The sequence below is a fragment of the Nerophis ophidion genome, linkage group LG24 (assembly GCF_033978795.1).
Source record: "Nerophis ophidion isolate RoL-2023_Sa linkage group LG24, RoL_Noph_v1.0, whole genome shotgun sequence".
Taxonomy (NCBI): domain Eukaryota; kingdom Metazoa; phylum Chordata; class Actinopteri; order Syngnathiformes; family Syngnathidae; genus Nerophis; species Nerophis ophidion.
Window position 1 is genome coordinate 27,749,188 of NC_084634.1, and position 21,899 is coordinate 27,771,086.

The following is a 21,899-nucleotide window of genomic DNA, read 5'->3' on the forward strand; positions in this document are numbered from 1 at the left end:
TGTGATTTTCCAACATTCCGAGCCATACAAGTGCTGTAGTACAATTTGAGTTGTGCCTTGTTACTGCATTGTTGATATTTCCATTTGTTGTTCAGAATTCTGTGTTCCTGGCTTTGTTACTTCTGTACTCAATATTGTTTGCTCCCCCATCCTATCTAGCAATAATCCCAAGATATGTAAACTCATCTGTTTTTGGTCGAGTTTCTCCATTGACTTGGATTGGTAATTGCCCAGGGACATTGAGTGACATCACTTCCAATTTCTTCCGGTTTATCCTAAGACGAACTGGTTGTGGGACATGGCTGAGAAGTGATGTTTCTCTTGCCTGTGCTTTTTTGCGTGTACGAAACCAGTTCTATATCATCGGCAAAATCAAGGTCTTCCAACGTTGAGATAAGGGGCCATCTTATTTCTCTGCTTTGTTCATCTGTAGTGCGAAGCATGACCGAGTCAATGATGATGTTAAAGAGCAGCGTACAAACCTTTGCTTGCATTGTCCCACCCAACAAGTGAACTTGGCGTAGAAGGTCTTAATTAGGTCTACCATGTGTTGTGGTATCCCGTACATTCTTAGACTTTTCCATAGCCCGTCTTGATGTATGGTATCAAGAGCTTTCTCAAAGTCCACAAAATATTTGCTTCTGCCATTTGGAGCCTTGGTCTATGGCAGGGGTCGGCACCCCGCGGCACCGCGCTCTTTGGCAACTCAGCTGCACAATCGCCGACCCCCCAGATTGTTGCGGGGAGATTCCGGAATTCAATGCCTCTCCCGGACATCACCCGGATTCAACGTTCTCCAATTTTCACTCAGACTACAATATTAAGGTCGTGCCGTGATGATATTACTCTTAACGTCCTCTTGAACGTATCGCGCCTGCCATTCACGGAATGCTATTTGCGTGCCGACCGGACACATGCATTTTGCTGCTTCTATTGGCACATGTATGAGACTGCAAGGCATACTGGGTGACACAGAGTACACTGACGGTTGTGATATAAACAACTTTAACACTCCTACTAATATGTGCCACATTGTGAACCCACACAAAAGAAGAATGACAAACACATTGTGGGAGAAAATCCTCACAGTAACACAACATAAACGCAACACAACAAATACCCAGAATCCTTTGCATCCATGACACTTCTTGACTATGTTCTACACCCCGCGAGCAGAAAATCACGCCACTCCCCCCCCCCCCTCCCTGCGTGGTTGAGGTGGGCGGGGTTTGGTGCTCGCGGGGTGTAAAACATAGTCAGGAAGTATCATGGATGCAAAGGATTTTGGGAATTTTTGTGTTGCGTTTATGTTGTGTTACTGTGAGGATTTTGTCCCGAAATGTGTTTGTCATTCTTCTTTTGTGTGGGTTCACAATGTGGCGCATATTAGTAGGAGTGTTAAAGTTATTTATATCACAACAGTCAGTGTACTCTGTGTCACCCAGTATGCCTTCCAGTCGTGTGCGTGCATCTGCGGAAGCCTCTCACAACATGTTGCTGGACTGGCAAGCAGTTTGTACATGTTCTAGAAGGTGTTTAAGGCAATGGCTTCTAAGCATGCCCTTATTCTTGTCATCTGGGGGACCACCAGCAGATATTGGCGAGAATAGTTGCGGCTCCCATTGTCTTCCTCATTTTGTGAAACGGGTCAAAATGGCTCTTTGAGTGGTCTATGGTGATACCAAGGGCAAATATCTGGTCAATGCAACCCCTTCCAAAATCCTACCTGTTCCTACCTAAGCTTTTCATCTACTGCATCCGAGAGACGTTGGACGATAAGTTTTTGGGGACGGCGTGGCGCTGTTGGAAGAGTGGCGGTGCCAGCAACCTAAGGGTGCTTGTTTCGATCCCCACCTTCTTCCAACCTCGTCACGTCCGTTGTGTTCTTGAGCTAGACACTTCACCCTTGCTCCTGATGGGTCGCGGTTAGGGCCTTGCATGTGTGAATGTGTGTGTGAATGGGTGAATGTGCGCTTTGAGTGCCTGGAAGGTAGAAAAGCGCTGTACAAGTATAACCCATTTACCATTTACCCTAATTTTACTTGGTATTGAAGGGAGTGTAATACCGCCCCAGTTGATGCAGTCTCTGAGTTTGCCCTTCTTTGGGATCTTTGAGACTCCTTCTGACCATGAATTGATTAACGTGGACCCCGACTTAAACAAGTTTAAAAACTTATTGGGGTGTTACCATTTAGTGGTCAATTGTACGGAATATGTACTGTACTGTGCAATCTACTAATAAAAGTATCAATCAATCAATCAAACCAGTAATGGGGTATTTCCTTTTTCTCCCAGATAGCTATGAAAAGTGGTCGGAATGGATGAGGAACAATTGATTAGATTTTGTGGCCTGACCTGAATAATTACCACAACGTTTACGATACAAGCTATATCTTAAGGATGTGTGTTTATTAGCGGTCCTGCTTCCTTCCACCCACAGAGACTAAGAGAGTGGATGACTGACAAGAGGCTTCACTCCATGTATTTCATTCCGATATAGATAGCACAAAAAGTTATGGGCGAGTTTTCATCAAACTTGCGGTAAAAGTCCAAGAGGGGATGAGTAAAACATTTTTATTTGAGTAGGGGAATATTTTTACTTTACCTTTTTTCTATGTTACCTTACATTTATGTTACGAGCCTCTACTTATGTTTCTGCTTGAGATCAGCCCTGCTTTAGCTCCCAGAGGTAAAGAGAGTGGATGAATGACAAGAGGCTTTATCAATCAATCAATCAATGTTTGTTTATATAGCCCTAAATCACAAGTGTCTCAAAGGGCTGCACAAGCCACAACGACATCTGCAGTACAGAGCCCACATAAGGGCAAGGAAAAACAAGGAAAAACTCACCCCAGTGGGACGTCGTACTTTTTTAAATTCCGCTACAGATATTTCAGTTCAGTTCTGTTTTGTCATTCATTAAGCACATTTAAAAACAACCCCAGTTGACTTACCAAAGTGCTATATAGACATACAACATCAAAAATAATGCAAAGCAGTGTCAAATGTACATTTTAACACAGCAGGTTGAATAACATACTAGAATATCAATTGTATCTTAAAATAAGTGTGAAAAATATATCCCATACATATATTCAAATAATAAAATCCAACGCATAGATTGAATATATCAAAATAGGAAATAAGATATTTTGTCTAACTGGATTTGAAATCCGGGAAAAGTAATACATTTTTAGCCTGGATTTAACCTCGCTCAAAAAGTTATGGACACATTTTCATTAAACTTTCAGGAAATGTCAGACGTATAAAACAATAGTTGCGTATCAAAGAAATATACATACATTATGTACTCGCCCATAACTTTAATGAAGCCGTGGAAAACATGCAGAAGGAGACGGTGTTACTCCCTCCGAGGTCTTAGTCAAGGCTCAAGTTGTTCCTTTTTCTCAAACAGACATTTATTTATGCCACGCCTTCTGCTTCTTAACAACGATGCCAACACAATGCCAAAATAATGTCATCAGAACTAATGAATAAGAAAAAACAGAACTCACAATTACTCTGACATCAAATTAAAGAAAACACATAGATTTCACATGCATTATCACAAAGAATCATACCTCATTGGCCTCACAAACACTGAGGGAATACATTTTCTTTCCAAGCCGAGACTCCATTAATTTCTTCCATCAAATATTTGCTGTCTCATGCTGCTTCCCTTATCCCGTCACATATTAATTGTCCCCTCAACAATGTGACCAAACCGGAAACAAAAAATAGGTTCCTCTCCAATTTACATGGGTTTTGTAACAAAACTAAAGTTAAATAAATAAATGATAAATGGGTTGTACTTGTATAGCGCTTTTCTACCTTCAAGGTACTCAAAGCGCTTTGACATTACTTCCACATTTACCCATTCACACACACATTCACACACTGACGGAGGGAGCTGCCATGCAAGGCACCAACCAGCACTCATCAGGGGCAAGGGTGAAGTGTCTTGCTCAGGACACAACAGACGTGACCAAGTTGGTACTAGGTGGGATTTGAACCAGGGACCCTCGGGTTGCGCACGGCCACTCTCCCACTGCGCCACGCCGTCCCAAGTTAACATATACTTGGATGAAATTACCAAATAAAATATATTTTTTAATCACACTATATGTTTATACATTTTATTTATTTATTATAACCAACTATGAAATTATATAACGTATACAATGTGCTTCTGTCAGCAGCTACAGACGGTGTCTGCTTGGGAGGTTAAAAGTAGTTCAAGTTAAAGTACCACTGATAGTCACACACACACTCGGTGTGGTGACATTAACCTCTGCATTTGACCCATCCCCTTGTTCCACCCCCTATGAGGTGAGGGGAGCAGTGAGCAGCAGTGGTGGCCATGCTCGGGAATCATTTTGGTTATTTAACCCCCAATTCCAACCCTTGATGCTGAGTGCCAAGCAGGGAGGTAATGTGTCCCACTTTTATAGTCTTTGGTATGACTCGGCCGGGGTTGGAGTCAGTGTTTTTTGGAACTAATTGATGTGGAACATCCCTCACTTGTACATGGAAATACATAGATACTGGAAATGTTGCATTTAAACAAACTGAACAATAACAGTCCTGCGGATGGACTAATCGTTGACGCAAGGTCAGATATTTTTTGGCGGTGCACATCAATCTCTGCCGCTGGAGCTTACGCGATACCGTGACGCCGTAGCATCATGAACCTTTGTCTTTTCACAAATGTTTGTCTTTTAGACACATTATACTGAGCAGCCAGGACAGAGAAATATGTAGCTCCTCCTCTGCAAGCACTTGTACCCTTCTGTGGGGACATCCAAGAAAAAGCAAAAATACACCAATGTTGAGGCGTGATATATCGACATCCCCCATGACAAAATGTTAGCTGTAGTGAAATATAACAATAACAAAAACACGACCTGTGTTTTGTTCCCCCTTGTGCCACCGCTCCCAGGATGCCATGCCGCTCTCCTCTGCCATGTTTAAAAGCGAGCAAAGGAACCCGGTGCCTCAGTGCCCACCGCGACTGGACGTGCAGACGATCGTGTCAGTGCTGTGGAGCCGCATGCCCAACATCTTCCTCAGTGTGGAGACGGCGCGGGTCAGCGAGAGACACGGCTGGGTGGTGCAGTGCTTGGAACCCTTGCAGATGATGGCTGTGCACATACCTGAGGAGAACAGGTGTGGAGGAAAACGGACCCAACAGAAACATAATACTCATATTTTGTCACGCTTCAGGGATTGTTTCTCAGTGCAGAAGCAGAAAATTTCTGCAGTTATATGGAACAACTGTCAAATTGAGTCATTTGTTTTGTATTTTAGTTTTCTTTTGGCAGGAAATGCTTCAAGGAGCATATTCTATTGTAAAATTTTTAACCATATTTGCTAAAAAAAAATAAAATAAAATTTAAAAAAGCCTCTGGCCTCAACATGATATATAATCCCAGTCAATCAGTTAAGATATGGGTTCTGAACCATTTTCACCTCTGGGTCCAACTTTTCCACTACAGCAGGCACCGGGGCCTACTCGGATATTGACACACAAATACATTTGCTTACAATTATGTTGTGCTACAGTAAATAAACTGAATGAATAATTAATATGTTTCTTAACTAATGTCAAAAAAATTCAAATGACAATACAGTTTCACCACTTTAGTCATAATTTTGCGCTTAAACTTTTCTATGACTTCAGCTGCTGACTTCTTTTTCGATTGTCATTATTGCCATAGTGTGTGTCTATCTGTGTTGGCCCTGCGATGAGGTGGCGACTTGTCCAGGGTGTACCGCGCCTTCCGCCAGATTGTAGCTGAGATAGGCGCCAACGCCCCCTGCGACCCCAAAAGGGAATAAGCGGTAGAAAATGGATGGATTATTGCCATAGGTGGTGGAAAAGTGTATTACACCAGAGTACGGCTGCGGCCCATGCAGACCACTGAGAAACATATATTTTTGGCGCCCATCTAGGGGGCACTCGGCCATATGTTTTAGAAACTGAATTAGGAAATAAAATGAAAGTATATTAAATGTACATATCGTTTTAAAAATTATTATTGTTGAGCAATAACAAAGGAAAATACATGCATGGAAGTAAATTTACGATAACATCTGTTAAACATTTAACATTTTCCTATGATTATTAAAGACCACATTATGCATTTTACACCATTTTTAAATTGCCCTATAGAAAACATCTGTCAGTTTATTATTAAAATAAAACAAACATTTTAATAGCAAAATGACCCACTTTTGGGTCCTGAGCCACCACTTGAAAAAAACTCCTTTAAAGCATAATGAGTATACCTGGGCAAGACGCTTCATTTTAGGATTATGAAAATAGCAAACTGTAATACAAATAAAAAGCCTATTTACAATCATCCTTATCATAAAAAAAGCTGGAGCCTATCCCAATCGACTTCCTGTAAAATGCATGGTACTTACTGCCCATCCTGGATTGGTCACCTGTCAATCACAATAAATTGTAATTTCCAATTCGCAATTTCTGCTTCTTTCAGGTGTTTGGACATCCTAGAACTGTCAGAACATGAAGAATTACGGAAGTTCCACTACCACACTCTCAAGCTGTACTGTGCACTCTGCGCCCTCGGCAACACTCGCGTGGCCCACGCCCTCTGCAGCCACTTGGACCAATCACAGCTGCTCTACACCATCGACAATCAGTACCTCTCTGGCATGCTGAGGGAAGGCTTCTACAACGTCTTAATCAGGTTTGTTAGTTGATGAGCCTGATCAGTCTCTACAGGGTGTGGCGACAGTTCACATTAACACAACCAATCCTCGCAACTTTGTCCATTGTTTGCAATTTCCCCGGACATTTTGGTCAATCGTCAATATTTTTGCTGATTAATCGCTGTCAAATTAATACTTATGCATGTTTCTTTTGTCGACGACGCAGACGCAAGGTTAAAAGTATTTGATCATTAATACTATTTCCTTTACATCAAATACATCAATTCATACTTATCTTAATTGCAAAGTTTACATTTTGTCAAAGAGATTGACGTGGAATACATTTTAAGAAAATGCTCCAAACCTTTGGGGCTAAATATGTTGAAATAAATTAATATATTAATTAAAATTAATTAATAAATTAATGTTAAAGGATGGACAAACACTTTCTAAAGCAAAAATAAACCTGTCTGCATCTTGTGGACAACAGGAGAGAAGACATTTGTTTCTTTATTTCTGTAGTTATGACTCTTACTATTATTAGTTATGATTGGGGCGGTATAGCTCGGTTGGTAGAGCGGCCGTGCCAGCAACTTGAGGGTTGCAGGTTCGATCCCCGCTTACGCCTTCCAAGTCAATGCCGTTGTGTCCTTGGGCAAGACAGTTTACCCACCTGCTCCCAGTGCCACCCACATTGGTTTAATTGTAACTTAGATATTGGGTTTCACGATGCAAAAGCGCTTTGAGTCACTTGAGGAAAAAGCGTTATATAAATATAATTCACTTCACAATTCACATTAATTAACACAGTATAGTAATTTGACAATGAGACCTAGAGAAGTGCTGGATATTGCCTCTATTATCATTATCACATGTTATTGTGGTTCCTCTTAAATATGTTTGTTATCAAACAAGTAAAACATCAGTAAAGTATGTTTTACAATTTTTTTTAAATCCTGTGCTTTTTGATAGGAATGGGTAGGGTACACTACCGTTCACATTTTAACAGGATACGGTACCGATTTTCGGTACCTGGGAGTCAATAAATTAATTGGTACTTTAGTGTGTTATTTATTATTAATTGTTTTTGATGGTAAAATCACATTTTATATTGCAAAATTTAAATCTTGAATCTTGTTTCATTATCACAATTCTGAGTATGATTTGTACGTATGTTACTAAATTGCAATTGTTGCAAGTCCAAGAGGTTAGATGGCAGTAGTGTAAAGTGTATGGCGTGTTGGCTAGTCAGTTCAATCTTTGCTGTTTGTTGCTCCCTGCAAAGTGTTAGTACTGTAAATATTGTACCAATCATGCATTAGCTGTTTGATTGTTACATGCATCTTAGTTGGAGTTTTCATTAACAAATTTGAAGGTTGTGAAATTAAAAAGTTAAAATGAATAATGCTAATCAGTAGCATGTCAAAAGGAAAGTCAATGTATATTAGCATCAAGCTCGCGCATTTGTGGAAAAGTGGAGCCTTACTTAACTTTCATTGGAGCGTTTTTTGAGTCAATTTCTTTGATGGCATTGAAAATTGGAGTATTACTTAGAGAAAGTCTGGCTGAGTTCACTCTCTGTGCTGAAGTGCAATGTAAGAAGCGGCAGCTAGGTCGGCAACTGGGTGGGAGGTCCCTTGCAACCCAGGTAACGAAACATGACACTGTTGGATTTTACGTGAATTTTCAAACAGGACCGGCAGAATTTGGTCGAAATCAAAGAAGTACCAGATTCAGTACCCATCCCCAGTTACAAGGGAAACATACACATTTGAGAGAAAATTCATCAAATCACAGGCCTCAAAATATTGGAAGGTTTTTTTGGTAAAGATGCTGCCAATTCAGGGATTTTAGGCTACAACCATCACACAAAAAAACACGTGGAATCCTGGAGAGACCACTTGTTAGGCAGCCCTCTTATGCATGTGTAAGCGACTGGACTGATTGTGACTTTCCCTTTCAGCATTCATCTGGAAACCGCGAAGGAGGCTCGGCTAATGATGAACAATGAGTTCATCATCCCCGTGACGGACGAGACACGCTCCATCAGGCTTTTTCCTGATGAGTCCAAGAAGCACTCGTTGCCTGGCGTAGGCCTAAGCACCTCTCTGAAGCCTCGGGTGAACTTCTCCCCTGCCTGTATCATCGGCACCAAGCGTCAGCAGTATCTTCACAGTCCTCAGATACCTCTTGGCATCCTGAAAGAGAAGGCCATCAGCATGCTTTCTGAAGCTGTGCAGGGCGGCGGAATCCATATAAGAGACCCAGTGGGCGGGAGCGTGGAGTACCAGTTTGTCCCCATCCTCACGCTGATAGGAACACTGTTGATCATGGGCGTCCTAAACAGCGAGGAGGTGAGACTGATCCTCCTCCTGATTGAGCCCAACGTGTTCGGGGAGGCCGAGGAGGTGCCACGGGACGGGGTGGCCGTCGCTGGAGAAAAAGAAGATGCGAGCAAGAATGAGGAGAAGGCCGTGGAGGCGGGAGAAGAAGAGACGAAGGAGAGCAAGGCGGTGGTCAGGGGTCTTCTGGAAAAGTCTTTGCCCGAGTCTGTCAAACGGCAGGTAAGGCAAATAATCATCGAAGTCTGCACACACCTGAGTTTGTAATTGAGTTGAGTTAGTGTTCATTTCGAACATGCAAGCATACAACATGATACATTACAATTTCCAGTTTCTCTATTCAATGTTTTTGAAAAGGAGTAGGAAGAAGCAGAGATTTAATCCTACCCCTTTTCCTTTATATAGCAGTTGCTAAAACTTTTGTTCAATTCCGTTTCTCAATTTATTCACAATATACTCCATAACTTTCCATCCATCCATCCATCTTCTTCCGCTTATCCGAGGTCGGGTCGCGGGGCCAACAGCCTAAGCAGGGAAACCCAGACTTCCCTTTCCCCAGCCACTTCGTCTAGTTCTTCCCGGGGGATCCCGAGGCGTTCCCAAGCCAGCCGGGAGACATAGTCTTCCCAACGTGTCCTGGGTCTTCCCCGTGGCCTCCTACCGGTTGGACGTGCCCTAAACACCTCCCTAGGGAGGCGTTCGGGTGGCATCCTGACCAGATGCCCGAACCACCTCATCTGGCTCCTCTGGCTTCTCACCCTATCTCTAAGGGAGAGCCCCGCCACACGGCGGAGGAAACTCATTTCGGCCGCTTGTACCCGTGATCTTATCCTTTCGGTCATGACCCAAAGCTCATGACCATAGGTGAGGATGGGAACGTAGATCGACCAGTAAATTGAGAGCTTTGCCTTCCGGCTCAGCTCCTTCTTCACCACAACGGATCGGTACAACGTCTGCATTACTGAAGACGCCGCACCGATCCGCCTGTCGATCTCATGATCCACTCTTCCCCCACTCGTGAACAAGACTCCTAGGTACTTGAACTCCTCCACTTGGGGAAGGGTCTCCTCCCCAACCCGGAGACGGCATTCCACCCTTTTCCGGGCGAGAACCATGGACTCGGACTTGGAGGTGCTGATTCTCATTCCGGTCGCTTCACACTCGGCTGCAAACCAATCCAGTGAGAGCTGAAGATCCCGGTCAGATGAAGCCATCAGGACCACATCATCTGCAAAAAGCATAACTAATAACATTAAAAATAAGTAAATAAACAACAATTAGTGAAGTAAGCTGTATTTCATATGGTGAGATAAATAAGATTATCTAGAAAATGAATGGATGGATGAAATAAATTCAGAATGTTTATCATTGTTTTCTTCTGTGTATTTTGTAAACACTTTAAGTTTGAAGAGTTACTTAAAGTGATTATATTAGTACATTGTTTGATTTCTTTGCTTAATCCATTCCATAATTTAATTACACATACTGATATACTGAAGGTCTTAAGTGTTGTACGTGCGTACAAATGTTTTAAATAAAATTGTATCTAAGATTATATTTCTCCTAATTAGCTGTAGATCGATGTATTTCATAAAAGGTCTATTCTCAAACTGTGATACCAGCAGCACTAGTGCAAGAATTGGCACAACACAGCTGATAAACTTTAAAAAGTTATAATCTTTTATTTATTGGCAACAAATGTGAATTTAATTATTTTCTTGTAAATGTTTCTTTTTCAAAATGTATTAGCAATTGACAGGTATGCTGTTTTTTTTTCAGGGCAGATATCAATTAGTATTAGTGAAGGAGGCCGAGAGACGATATTCATTAACAGTTAACGTGACATGTTGGCGTCAAAATTTATAATAAAACGGCGTGGCGCAGTGGGGAGAGTGGCCGTGCGCAACCCGAGCGTCCCTGGTTCAATTCCCACCTAGTACCAACCTCGTCACGTCCGTTGTGTCCTGAGCAAGACACTTCACCCTTGCTCCTGATGGGTGCTGGTTGGCGCCTTGCATGGCAGCTCCCTCCATCAGTGTGTGAATGGGTAAATGTGGAAGTAGTGTCAAAGCGCTTTGAGTACCTTGAAGGTAGAAAAGCGCTATACAAGTACAACCCATTTATAATTTATTCAAACTATTACAGACTTCAACACTTAGCTTTGTTAAAATGCCTAAATCATGTTTATTAAAAAAACAAGTAAATAAAAAAAAAAGTGCACAGTTTCTTGGTACTGTAACATATCTTATAAAGTTAAATACAAATTTGAATAAATAAATTGGTCCTGAAGCTGTCCCTGAAATAATTTTAGATTAATTTTACAATTCACTGTCAATAAAAACAAATGGCTTATACCGATAAATTAAATGGTAAATGGGTTGTACAGTACTTGTATAGTGCTTTTCTACCCATTTTTAAGGAGCCCAAAGCGCTTTGACAATATTTCCACATTCACCCATTCACACACAGACAGTGGGAGCTGCCATGCAAGGCGCTCACTATGACCCATCCGGAGCAAGGGTGAAATGTCTTGCCCAAGGACACAACGGACGTGACTAGGATGGTGGAGGGTGGGGATTGAACCAGTAACCCTCAGATTCCTGGCACAGCCACTCTACCAACTTCGCCACACCGTCCCCCAAATTAAGGCCAATGTTGATATGTCTAAATACCAAATATTAACGCCGATAATTGGTCGACCGCTAGAATGTATTCGTAGTTGGCTTACCGCAGGGATCGCACACTTAAGAAGCCGACATCTGTCACAAGGAGACTGCTTTGTCACGAAACACACAGGCTTCAACTCCCTTCTTTTTGCACATCCAATCACCAGCCAGTACTCCTTTACAGAACTCTTTTCAAAAATGCAAATTTTCCCCATTACGTAGTTAAAAGAAAAACATTTTGCAACAACATAAGGCTGAAGAGCCGCATACAGCTTCGGGGCCATGGTTTTCCAACCTCAGATTTTTTTATATTGTGGCAATATAAAAGAATGCACGGTTGCTTTCAGAACATATTTTTATTCTGGTATTGCCAACAACGAACTGATTTACAGGAAGTGGTAATGGCGCATCTAATACCTTTAATTTTGCATAGCTACGACCCCACCTATAGTCAACTGGGTGTGAGACCCACCTATGTTGAGAGTGATGCATCTCTGGCCTTGCCCTCTACTCCCAGTGGAACAAAGACGCCTTAATTTGACCATGCAAGCATCACCTGGAGGAGTTTTAGTCAAAGTGAAGTCTCCCTGCTCAGGGGCAGCCAGACAGCCAGCCCTCATAGACTTAAATTATGCAATCTTAGGTTCATAATACTGGAGTTGACTTCACTATGACCATTATAAGGCATGGCTGTGTATGTAAATGTATGGGTCTGGCTTAGGCTATAACTAACTGTTGACAATATTTTAAACATGTATGTCTGCTCATGGCTATATGGCTGTCATTTTGCAGACCAAAAACATATATTTACAAAGCCTTTTTCTTGTGAAAAGTATTCTATTCACATGTGCATGTCGCACTTAATGTCCATAGTTTATTACGTGCCCACAATGATGGACCACTGCATACTAGAAGTGGCTCTCTGTTGGCCCCCAAGAATGTATAGCCCTACACCAGGCGTGTCAAACTCATTTTAGATTGGGGGCCACGTGGAGAAAAATGTACTCCCAAGTGGGCCTGACAGGTAAAATCACGGCACGATAACTTAAAAATAAAGACAACTTTAGATTGTTTTCTTTGTTTAAAAATAGAACAAGGAAATTCTGAAATAGTACAAATCATAATGTTGTTGGGGTTTTTATTTTACACTTACTTGTTGCGGTTAATAGTATTCTATCTTTATTTGTCGTTATTTATATTTTCTGAATAAATGATGTGATCCTGTTCATCAGTCAACTCATTGGTGTTCATTTTCAATCTATCAAGATAAAAAAAAATTATATCAAAATCAAAATACAGTATGTTATTTATGTAGTTTGATCATTTCCCTCGACTGATGTACAAACCCCGTTTCCATATGAGTTGGGAAATTGTGTTAGATGTAAATATAAACGAATACAATGATTTGCAAATACTTTTTATCCCATATTCAATTGAATGCACTACAAAGACAACATATTTGATGTTCAAACTTATAAACATTTTTTTTTTTTTAGCAACTAATCATTAACTTTAGAATTTGATGCCAGCAACACGTGACAAAGAAGTTGGGAAAGGTGGCAATAAATACTGATATAGTTGAGGAATGCTCATCAAACACTTATTTGGAACAACCCACAGGTGTGCAGGCTAATTGGGAACAGGTGGGTGCCATGATTGGGTATAAAAACAGCTTCCCAAAAAATGCTCAGTCTTTCACAAGAAAGGATGGGGCGAGGTACACCCCTTCGTCCACTGCTGCATGAGCAAATAGTCAAACAGTTTGAGAACAACGTTTCTCAAAGTGCAATTGCAGGAAATTTAGGGATTTCAACATCTACGGTCCATAATATCATCAAAAGGTTCAGAGAATCTGGAGAAATCCCTCCACGTAAGCGGCATGGCCGGAAACCAACATTGAATGACCGTGACCTTCGATCCCTCAGACGGCACTGTATCAAAAACTGACCTCAATCTCTAAAGGATATCACCACATGGACTCAGGAACACTTCAGAAAACCACTGTTGCTAAATACAGTTCATCGCTACATCTGTAAGTGCAAGTTAAAGCTCTACTATGCAAAGCAAAAGCCATTTATCAAAAACATCCAGAAACGCCGCCGGCTTCTCTGGGCCCCGAGATCATCTAAGATGGACTGATGCAAAGTGGAAAAGTGTTCTTGGTCTGACAAGTCCATCCATCCATCCATTTTTCTACCGCTTATTCCCTTTCGGGGTCGCGGGGGGCGCTGGCGCCTATCTCAGCTACAATCGGGCGGAAGGCAGGGTACACCCTGGACAAGTCGCCACCTCATTGCAGGGCCAACACAGATAGACAGACAACATTCACACTCACATTCACACACTAGGGCCAATTTAGTGTTGCCAATCAACCTATCCCCAGGTGCATGTCTTTGGAAGTGGGAGGAAGCCGGAGTACCCGGAGGGAACCCACGCATTCACGGGGAGAACATGCAAACTCCACACAGAAAGATCCCAAGCCTGGATTTGAACCCAGGACTGCAGGAACTTCGTATTGTGAGGCAGACGCACTAACCCCTCTGCCACCGTGAACCCGCATTTCAAATTGTTTTTGGAAATATTCGACATCGTGTCATCCGGATCAAAGGGGAAGTGAACCATCGACGCAAAGTTCAAAAGCCAGCATCTGTGATGGTATGGGGGTGCATTAGTTTCCAAGGCATGGGTAACTTACACTTCTGTGAAGGCACCATTAATGCTGAAAGGTACATACAGGTTTTGGAACAACATATGCTGCCATCTAAGCGCTGTCTTTTTCATGGACGCCCCTGCTTATTTCAGCAAGACAATACCAAACCACATTCAGCACGTGTTACAACAGCGTGGCTTCGTAAAAAAAGAGTGCGTATACTTTCCTGGCCCGCCTGCAGTCCAGACCTGTCTCCCATCGAAAATGTGTGGGGCATTATGAAGCGTAAAATACAACAGCGGAGACCCCGAACTGTTGAAGGACTGAAGCTCTACATAAAACAAGAATGGGAAAGAATTCCACTCATTCTCTCATCTGGTCAGCCTTCAACTTCTTCCACATCCCAAATACCATCACAAACCTGGTGAAAAACTACTTCCGTGATCTGCAATTTTGCGATAAAACAACAGAATACACAACATCATGGCAATCGCTGGAAGTGGGAATAATGGCTGGATGTTCCATCTCCCCTCTAGCCTTCACCATGGCAATGGAAGTGATCATTCGAGCTTCCAAATGGGTTGTGGGTGGAGAACGTCTGAGAGGGGGAGAGCGTCTACCTCCCATCCGTGCCTACATGGGCGACATGACCACCTTGACCTCAACCGTTGCATGCACTAAACATCTGCTGGCAAAGCTTCATGCCAACATTACATGGGCACGGATGAAGTTTAAACCCAGCAAGTCCAGGAGCATATCTCAAGGGGAAACTCACAGACCAGAGGTACTACATCGAGGGTACTTCCATTCCGTTGGTGTCAGAGCTGCCAGTCAAGAGTCTAGGGCGATTGTACAACGCAAGTCTCAAAGACTCGGACCAGAGCAATCAGCTGAGGGAAGAAACCATCAAAGGCCTTGTCCGCATTGACAAGACCTTACTTCCTGGCAAGTTGAAACTGTGGTGCCTACAGTTTGGATTGCTCCCCCGTTTGATGTGGCCACTAACAGTCTACGAGATCCCCATGTCCAAAGTCGAGAAGCTGGAGAGAACAGTCAGTGCATACATCAAGAAGTGGCTTGGCCTTCCACAGTGCCTCAGTAACATCGGCCTATATGGGCATGGTGCCTGGAACTGCCCATCTCTAGCCTCACGGAGGAGTTTAAATGCACCAAGGTGAGGCTGAGCATGACACTGACTGAGTCTCAAGATGAGGTGATCCGAGCGGTTGCTCCCAGACTGGCAACCGGGAGGAAATGGATCCCATCTGAGGCTGTGAAACAAGCCAAATCTGCTCTCAGGCATGGAGACATTGTAGGACAAGTGCAGCACGGAAGAGGTGGGTTTGGACTTGGGGCTAGTCGACCCACATGGCACAAGGCAACATCAGCCCAGAGGAGGAAGCTAGTGGTTGATCAGGTTCGACAACAAGAGGAGGCAGACAGATGTGCAACAGAAGTGGCACAATCCAAACAGGGACAGTGGACTAGCTGGGAAAACCTGGAGCATCGTAAGCTCACATGGAAGGATCTTTGGGAAATGGAAGGGAGCCAAATCAGCTTCATCATCAGAGCCACCTATGATGTTCTTCCCACACCCAAAAACTTGAACCAATGGTTTGGAGAAGATCCTTCTTGTGCACTCTGTCAAACCCCTGCAACACTCAGTCACATCCTCACTGGCTGCAAATTCAGTTTGTCTCAAGGTCGCTACACCTGGAGGCACAACCAGGTCTTAAGACAACTGGCGATCACCCTGGAGGAAAGGAGAAATAAAAACAAAGCCCTCTCTCCCCCAATCCCTAGTCACTCAATCACCACTCAGTTTGTAAGAGTAGGACAACTACCACCAAAACCATCTGCAAGAGTGGAGGCAACCCTTCTGGACTCTGCCCGGGACTGGAAAATGCAGGTTGACTTGGACCAGAAACTCATCTTCCCGCCTGAAATCATTACAACTAGCTTCAGGCCGGACCTGGTCTTGTGGTCAACCTCCCAGAAGATTGTGTTCATTGTTGAACTAACTGTACCATGGGAGGCAGCAGTTGGTGAGGCATATGAGCGCAAGCATCTGAGGTATGCGGACATAGCAGCCGAGGCAGAGCAGCGCGGCTGGCGTGCCCGAGTACTACCAGTTGAAGTCGGGTGCAGAGGTTTTGTTGCTACATCCACAACCAAGCTCCTGAAAGGAATGGGATTGAGAGGTCAGGCCTTCCGGCGGGCTGTCAAATCGCTGTCTGATGCTGCTGAACGAAGTAGCAGGTGGATATGGTTCAAGAGAAAGGACCCAAACTGGGCTGCTAAATGACATCGAGGGGTAAAGGCAGAGGGGGGCACACCTGGGACGCCAGATGTCGCCGTTGAGCCCTCCGGAGGTGTCGTGGGCCTATCAACGAAACACCAATGAAGGAGGGTGCCCACCTGAAGACCCCTGTGAAGCTTTTGCCTCTAACCCCCCACTCAACACTAAGTGCTGATTAATCTGAGGGATTGTATTACCTAGTCCTATGAGCTCTACTCTACCAAAGCTTCACCAATTAGTTTCCTCAGTTCCCAAACGTTTATTGCGTGTTGTTAAAAGAAAAGGTGATGTAACACAGTGGTGAACATGCCCTTTCCCAACTACTTTGGCACGTGTTGCAGCCATGAAATTCTAAGTTAATTATTATTAGCAAAAAAAAAAAATAAGTTTATGAGTTTGAACATCGAATATCTTGTCTTTGTAGTGCATTCAATTGAATATGGGTTGAAAATGATTTGCAAATCATTGTATTCAGTTTGTATTTACATCTAACACAATTTCCCAACTCATGGAAACGGGGTTTGTACAAATATACAAAGAATTGCTATTACAACAACCAGTAGACACATTTAGAACAGCTGTTTCTTTCATTCAAAAATTTCAGGTTCATTTTTATACTAAGCAAACTCATCCCGCGGGCCGGATAAAACCTATTCGCGGGCCTAATCCTGCCCTCGGACCATACGTTTGCCACCCCTGCCCTACACAATCTAGAAAACATGTTATTTTGTATTCCAGTAGATACAAGAGCTAGGTCCTAATGTCCGCCACATCCCATACATAGTGAAATAACTATGAAAACACAAATTTATTGTCAAGGGTTTGCTGAAATTATCAATGTTTTCACATCCTCACCCAGCAAGTACAAGCCACATTTGCACATCTAAACTGCAATGTAAGCAGCGGTACCAAAAATGGTAGAAATAATGTATAAGGTGGTACTTGGTGTGAAAGTTCGATCAATTATTTGTTCTATTCAATTACTTTAAGTAAAATTAAACCACTATAAAAAACTCTTATCAGTTGAGATCTTAATTCTTTTACTGCTTGCATGTTTTAGGAATACTTTGTAGTTTGCATCACTGCCACCTACAGGACAGGAGTAGGAAACTACCACCTACACAGTGTGAAGTGAACATGTTTAGAATTGTTTGGCTATTTTAATCCAAGGGTTCCTCTTCTTTACAGATGTGCGAGCTGCTACATTACTTCTGCGACTGCGAGCTGAAGCACCGCATCGAGTCCATCGTCTCCTTCTCCGACAACTTTGTCTCCAAGCTGCAGTACAACCAAAAGTTCCGCTACAACGAGCTCATGCAGGCGCTCAACATGTCCGCCGCCGTCACGGCCAAGAAGACCAAAGAGTTCCGCTCGCCGCCTCAAGAGCAGGTACTACTCAAACATATCAGCAGATCATTAACATCATTGGTGTCAAACTCTCTGCCCGAATAATTAAGTGAACTAGTTAGCCTTGAAATCACCCGCATTCATCACTTACAATTATCTCATCAATTATTAATGAGAGACGCCACTGTGGTGTAACAAAGATTTATTGCACTAACGTTTTTACTAACAGTGCCAGATTACCACCAAGAGTTGCATTCATCTAACTGTGCATGACCTAAAACGACACCACTTGAACTATTAAACTCTTGCTGTACAAAATAACACATTAAATATGTATGATAACGCGGTCAAAAGTGATAAAGCGTGCTGGGAAATATATGAAGTGTTTTAAGAGCATAGGAAGGTTTTTCTAAGTGTGTGGGAAAGCAGTGGGGAGTGTATTGAGGGCTTAATACTTAAAATACATAAATTCTTACTGAACTGTTGATAGGCCTTCAATACATGCTGTCATTTGGTAGTGTTTTTTTCACAGACAAATGCAAAATTAGCTAAAAAAAAAATCATATTCTCTAAAAATGCATTTTTACATATATAACGTGACATCGCGCTTGCGCCGCAGTGCCGGATGAGTACGCTACAGTATATATAATAATATGTATATATACTGTGTGTGTGTGTGTGTGTGTGTGTGTATGTATATATATATATATATATATATATATATATATATATATATATATATATATATATTTATATATATATATATTTGTGTGTGTGTGTATATACATATATATATATATATGTAGCCGGTTCGAGTCTGCGTTGTGTAGTTGCTTCGAAGACAAGAGGACTCTGTGGTTGCCTTTAGCCGAAACAGGTGGCGTATTTATTTTTACCTGTATGAAATATACAGGAAACAGTGCGGCAGCGTTAACACAGGACTCAGCAGCAAACCAGTTTCCTCACGCATGTCTCAGCAACGAGTCAGTTTAAATGAACAAAAATGTTATATGAAACATTCACATTTATCACAAAACCTATACATCATATTTACAAATACACTGAAAATGAATACACCACCGTGAAATGATTTATACAATAGGAAAATAAATAATAAATATAACAGTACAGAAAAATAGAATAAAGTTTTGGGAGCAACAGAAACATACCTGTATGAAATATACAGGAAACAGTGCGGCAGCGTTAACACAGGACTCAGCAGCAAACCAGTCTAAAATGGAGGGAAAACTTCAATGAAATGCCGCAGCCACTGTGTGTGTGTGAGCGAGAAACGCCACCGAGCAGTACACCAGCAAAAAGTTTGCTAAAACACTCAAACTATGAGTAGATCAAGTGTACATAACCATATCAGCAACAAAAGAGCACATTATAATCTCGTTTCACAGCCAAACACTTTAAAAACACTAGAGCAGAGAGAAACACTTACTTCCTCACGCATGTCTCAGCAACGAGTGAGGACTCAACGTCACTTCCGGAAGAAGGTAGGATTTCAAAATAAAATGACAAATTCTCCCAAAACGAACTATTTCCTAAAAAAACTGACAAAATAAAAGTGACAATGGATATTATAGAGAAATCAAATAAAACGTGAGGGATTTTTGGTGGAATGCATACAATATAAATTATATACCTGCTACATTCACCCCTCCTGAATTACACCAAAATCCTGAGCAGCTGACTGGACATTACCAGTAACACTGGGCCATACGCACGGGTTTACATTGAGATCTAATCTTCATATTCAACTTGAGAGCTACCTGACATACAGGTTTAGAGAAATCAAAGGGTTGCGCAAGCCCTAGTCCCTCCCAGAATCGTCTGGTGCCGTGTACACCAAACTACCCGGCCCACTTTACTCTTAAATCACACTTGCAAGGATACACATTAAGTACCATCTTACAGCGGCAAAGTGCAAAACAAAATACAAACAACAACACAATAGACACAATATCCCAGAAAAAGAAAAACATAGTACAACCCTTCAGAACAGAATAGGGCAAGAAGGCACTCTGATTACCAACCAGATGAGTTTAAGAACCCCCCATGATAATCGGCACCTTAGCCATTGTCTCTACTAGGCGGCTGACCTTCTTAACAACCCTGCCAGCACGTGTTCTAAACACACTGCCTTTATGTGTGGATGACCGGCTTACTCGAACCCGTCCCCCAACTGGTAACATTGTGTCAAGGATAACAGTTGGGACATGGCCTGTGGCAACCCCTGACACTGTGTCTGCTGTGTCAACTGCTCGCAATGTGACTAGTTGAAACGATCGGATACTGCTGGCATCAATCACTGAAACTGAATTTGGTGTCACTGACTGTTCTATCTCTGTATCAGAAGAGTCTTGCTCCATATCAGACTGGGCAGCATCATTAGACACTTCGTCACTGGGTTGATGACTGGCGGATTCTTCAGCCCCGCTCAATACCCATGCACTCGTCCTATCCTCCGAACTCTCCCCCTCCAAAGAGTTGATGAGATCCTCCATTTGACACTCGTCCTCTGAATCATCAGGACTGTCCTCAGTTAATGAAGTGTCTCCATCAGCAGACTCCATGGGCAGGAAGCTGATGTCCAGGATAAGGTTACGATGTACCACCTTTGTTTTTCCTTTGTCATCTTCCAACTTGTAGACATGAGTCTGCGGGTTGCTGTCCATGACAGTGTAGACTGTTGGTTCCCACTTGTCTGCAAGTTTCTTCTTTCTCTTTTCGCCTTTGTTGGCGAGGAGTACTCGGTCTCCCACATTCAGGTAAGTCCCCTTGACCTTCCGATTGTAACCTCTGGCTTGCTTGTCTTGTTCTTTGATAGCATGCCTTTGAGCGATACTGGCTGCTTCATGGAGGTAAGACATAAGAGATGTTACATAGTTGTTATAGTCAACGACCACCGAGTCATGTAGGACCTGTTTGAACATCACATCAACGGGGAGCCTCGGAACCCGCCCAAACATGAGATGAAATGGTGCGTATCCATTTGTTTCATGCACCGTTGCATTATATGCAAATGTCAGGGTTTGGATTTGCTGGGGCCACTTAGCTTTCTCTTTCAGTGGCAACGAACGCAACATATTCCCAAGAGTCCTGTTAAATCTCTCGGTCCCTCCGTTCCCCATGGGGTGGTAGGCTGTAGTGTGCGACTTGGAGACTCCTGATAGTTTAAGTAGTTCCGCAATGAACTCACTCTCAAAGTTGGCTCCTTGATCTGTGTGGATGCGCCTTGGAAACCCGTATACACAGAAGACGTTATCCCATAACTTTTTGGCAACCTGCTTTGCCTGTTGGTTTGCACAGGGAAAAGCATTGGCCAACTTAGTGAAGTGATCCGTCAGGACAAGAACGTCCACTGAACGCTGCTTGCTATCCTCTGCGCTCCAGAAATCCAAGCACACAAGTTCCATTGGAGCCGAGGTCCTGATACTCTCAAGTGGAGCTCTGGCGGAAGGATCTGGTGTCTTGGCCAGGATGCACCGCTGACAACACTTGACGTAGTCCTTAATTTGATGCTCCATTCTAGGCCAAAAGAAGCGTTGTCTTGCCAGGTGAATCGTTCTTGCCTGCCCTTGATGTCCGGCCAAGTCATGCACACCGCGCAAGGCCTTTTCTTTTAGGCTCTTGGGCAACACAAACTGATGCCTCTTCTGTTTGCTCATGGAATCTCTGGTGACTCTGTAGAGCACCCCATCAATAACTTTAAGCCTCTCCCACTGTCTGATAAGGACTAGGGCACTCGTGTCCAGACCGTCCTTCTCTCGCCTTGAGGGCCTCCTCTGCCGATTGATAAATGGCATGAGTCTAGAGATGCTTGGGTCAAGCTCTTGACTTTTCTGGAGCTCTTCCACGGAAAAGACAGGTAGCAGGTCGTGTCCCGGTGAAACAAGGTTATGAATGGACTG

General features: G+C 42.9%; 1 protein-coding gene across 2 annotated transcripts in view; it reads left to right on the top strand.

The window, feature by feature from the left end:
• The window catches only part of ryr3 (ryanodine receptor 3), a 380,753-nt gene that overhangs the window by 199,487 nt on the left and 159,367 nt on the right, over positions 1-21,899 (top strand). For both annotated transcript variants that reach the window (XM_061886489.1, XM_061886490.1), the window contains exons 35-38: positions 4,940-5,166; positions 6,501-6,713; positions 8,639-9,239; positions 17,821-18,021. In XM_061886489.1, the coding sequence (XP_061742473.1) occupies positions 4,940-5,166; positions 6,501-6,713; positions 8,639-9,239; positions 17,821-18,021 (1,242 nt within the window). The remainder of the gene's footprint in view (positions 1-4,939; positions 5,167-6,500; positions 6,714-8,638; positions 9,240-17,820; positions 18,022-21,899) is intronic.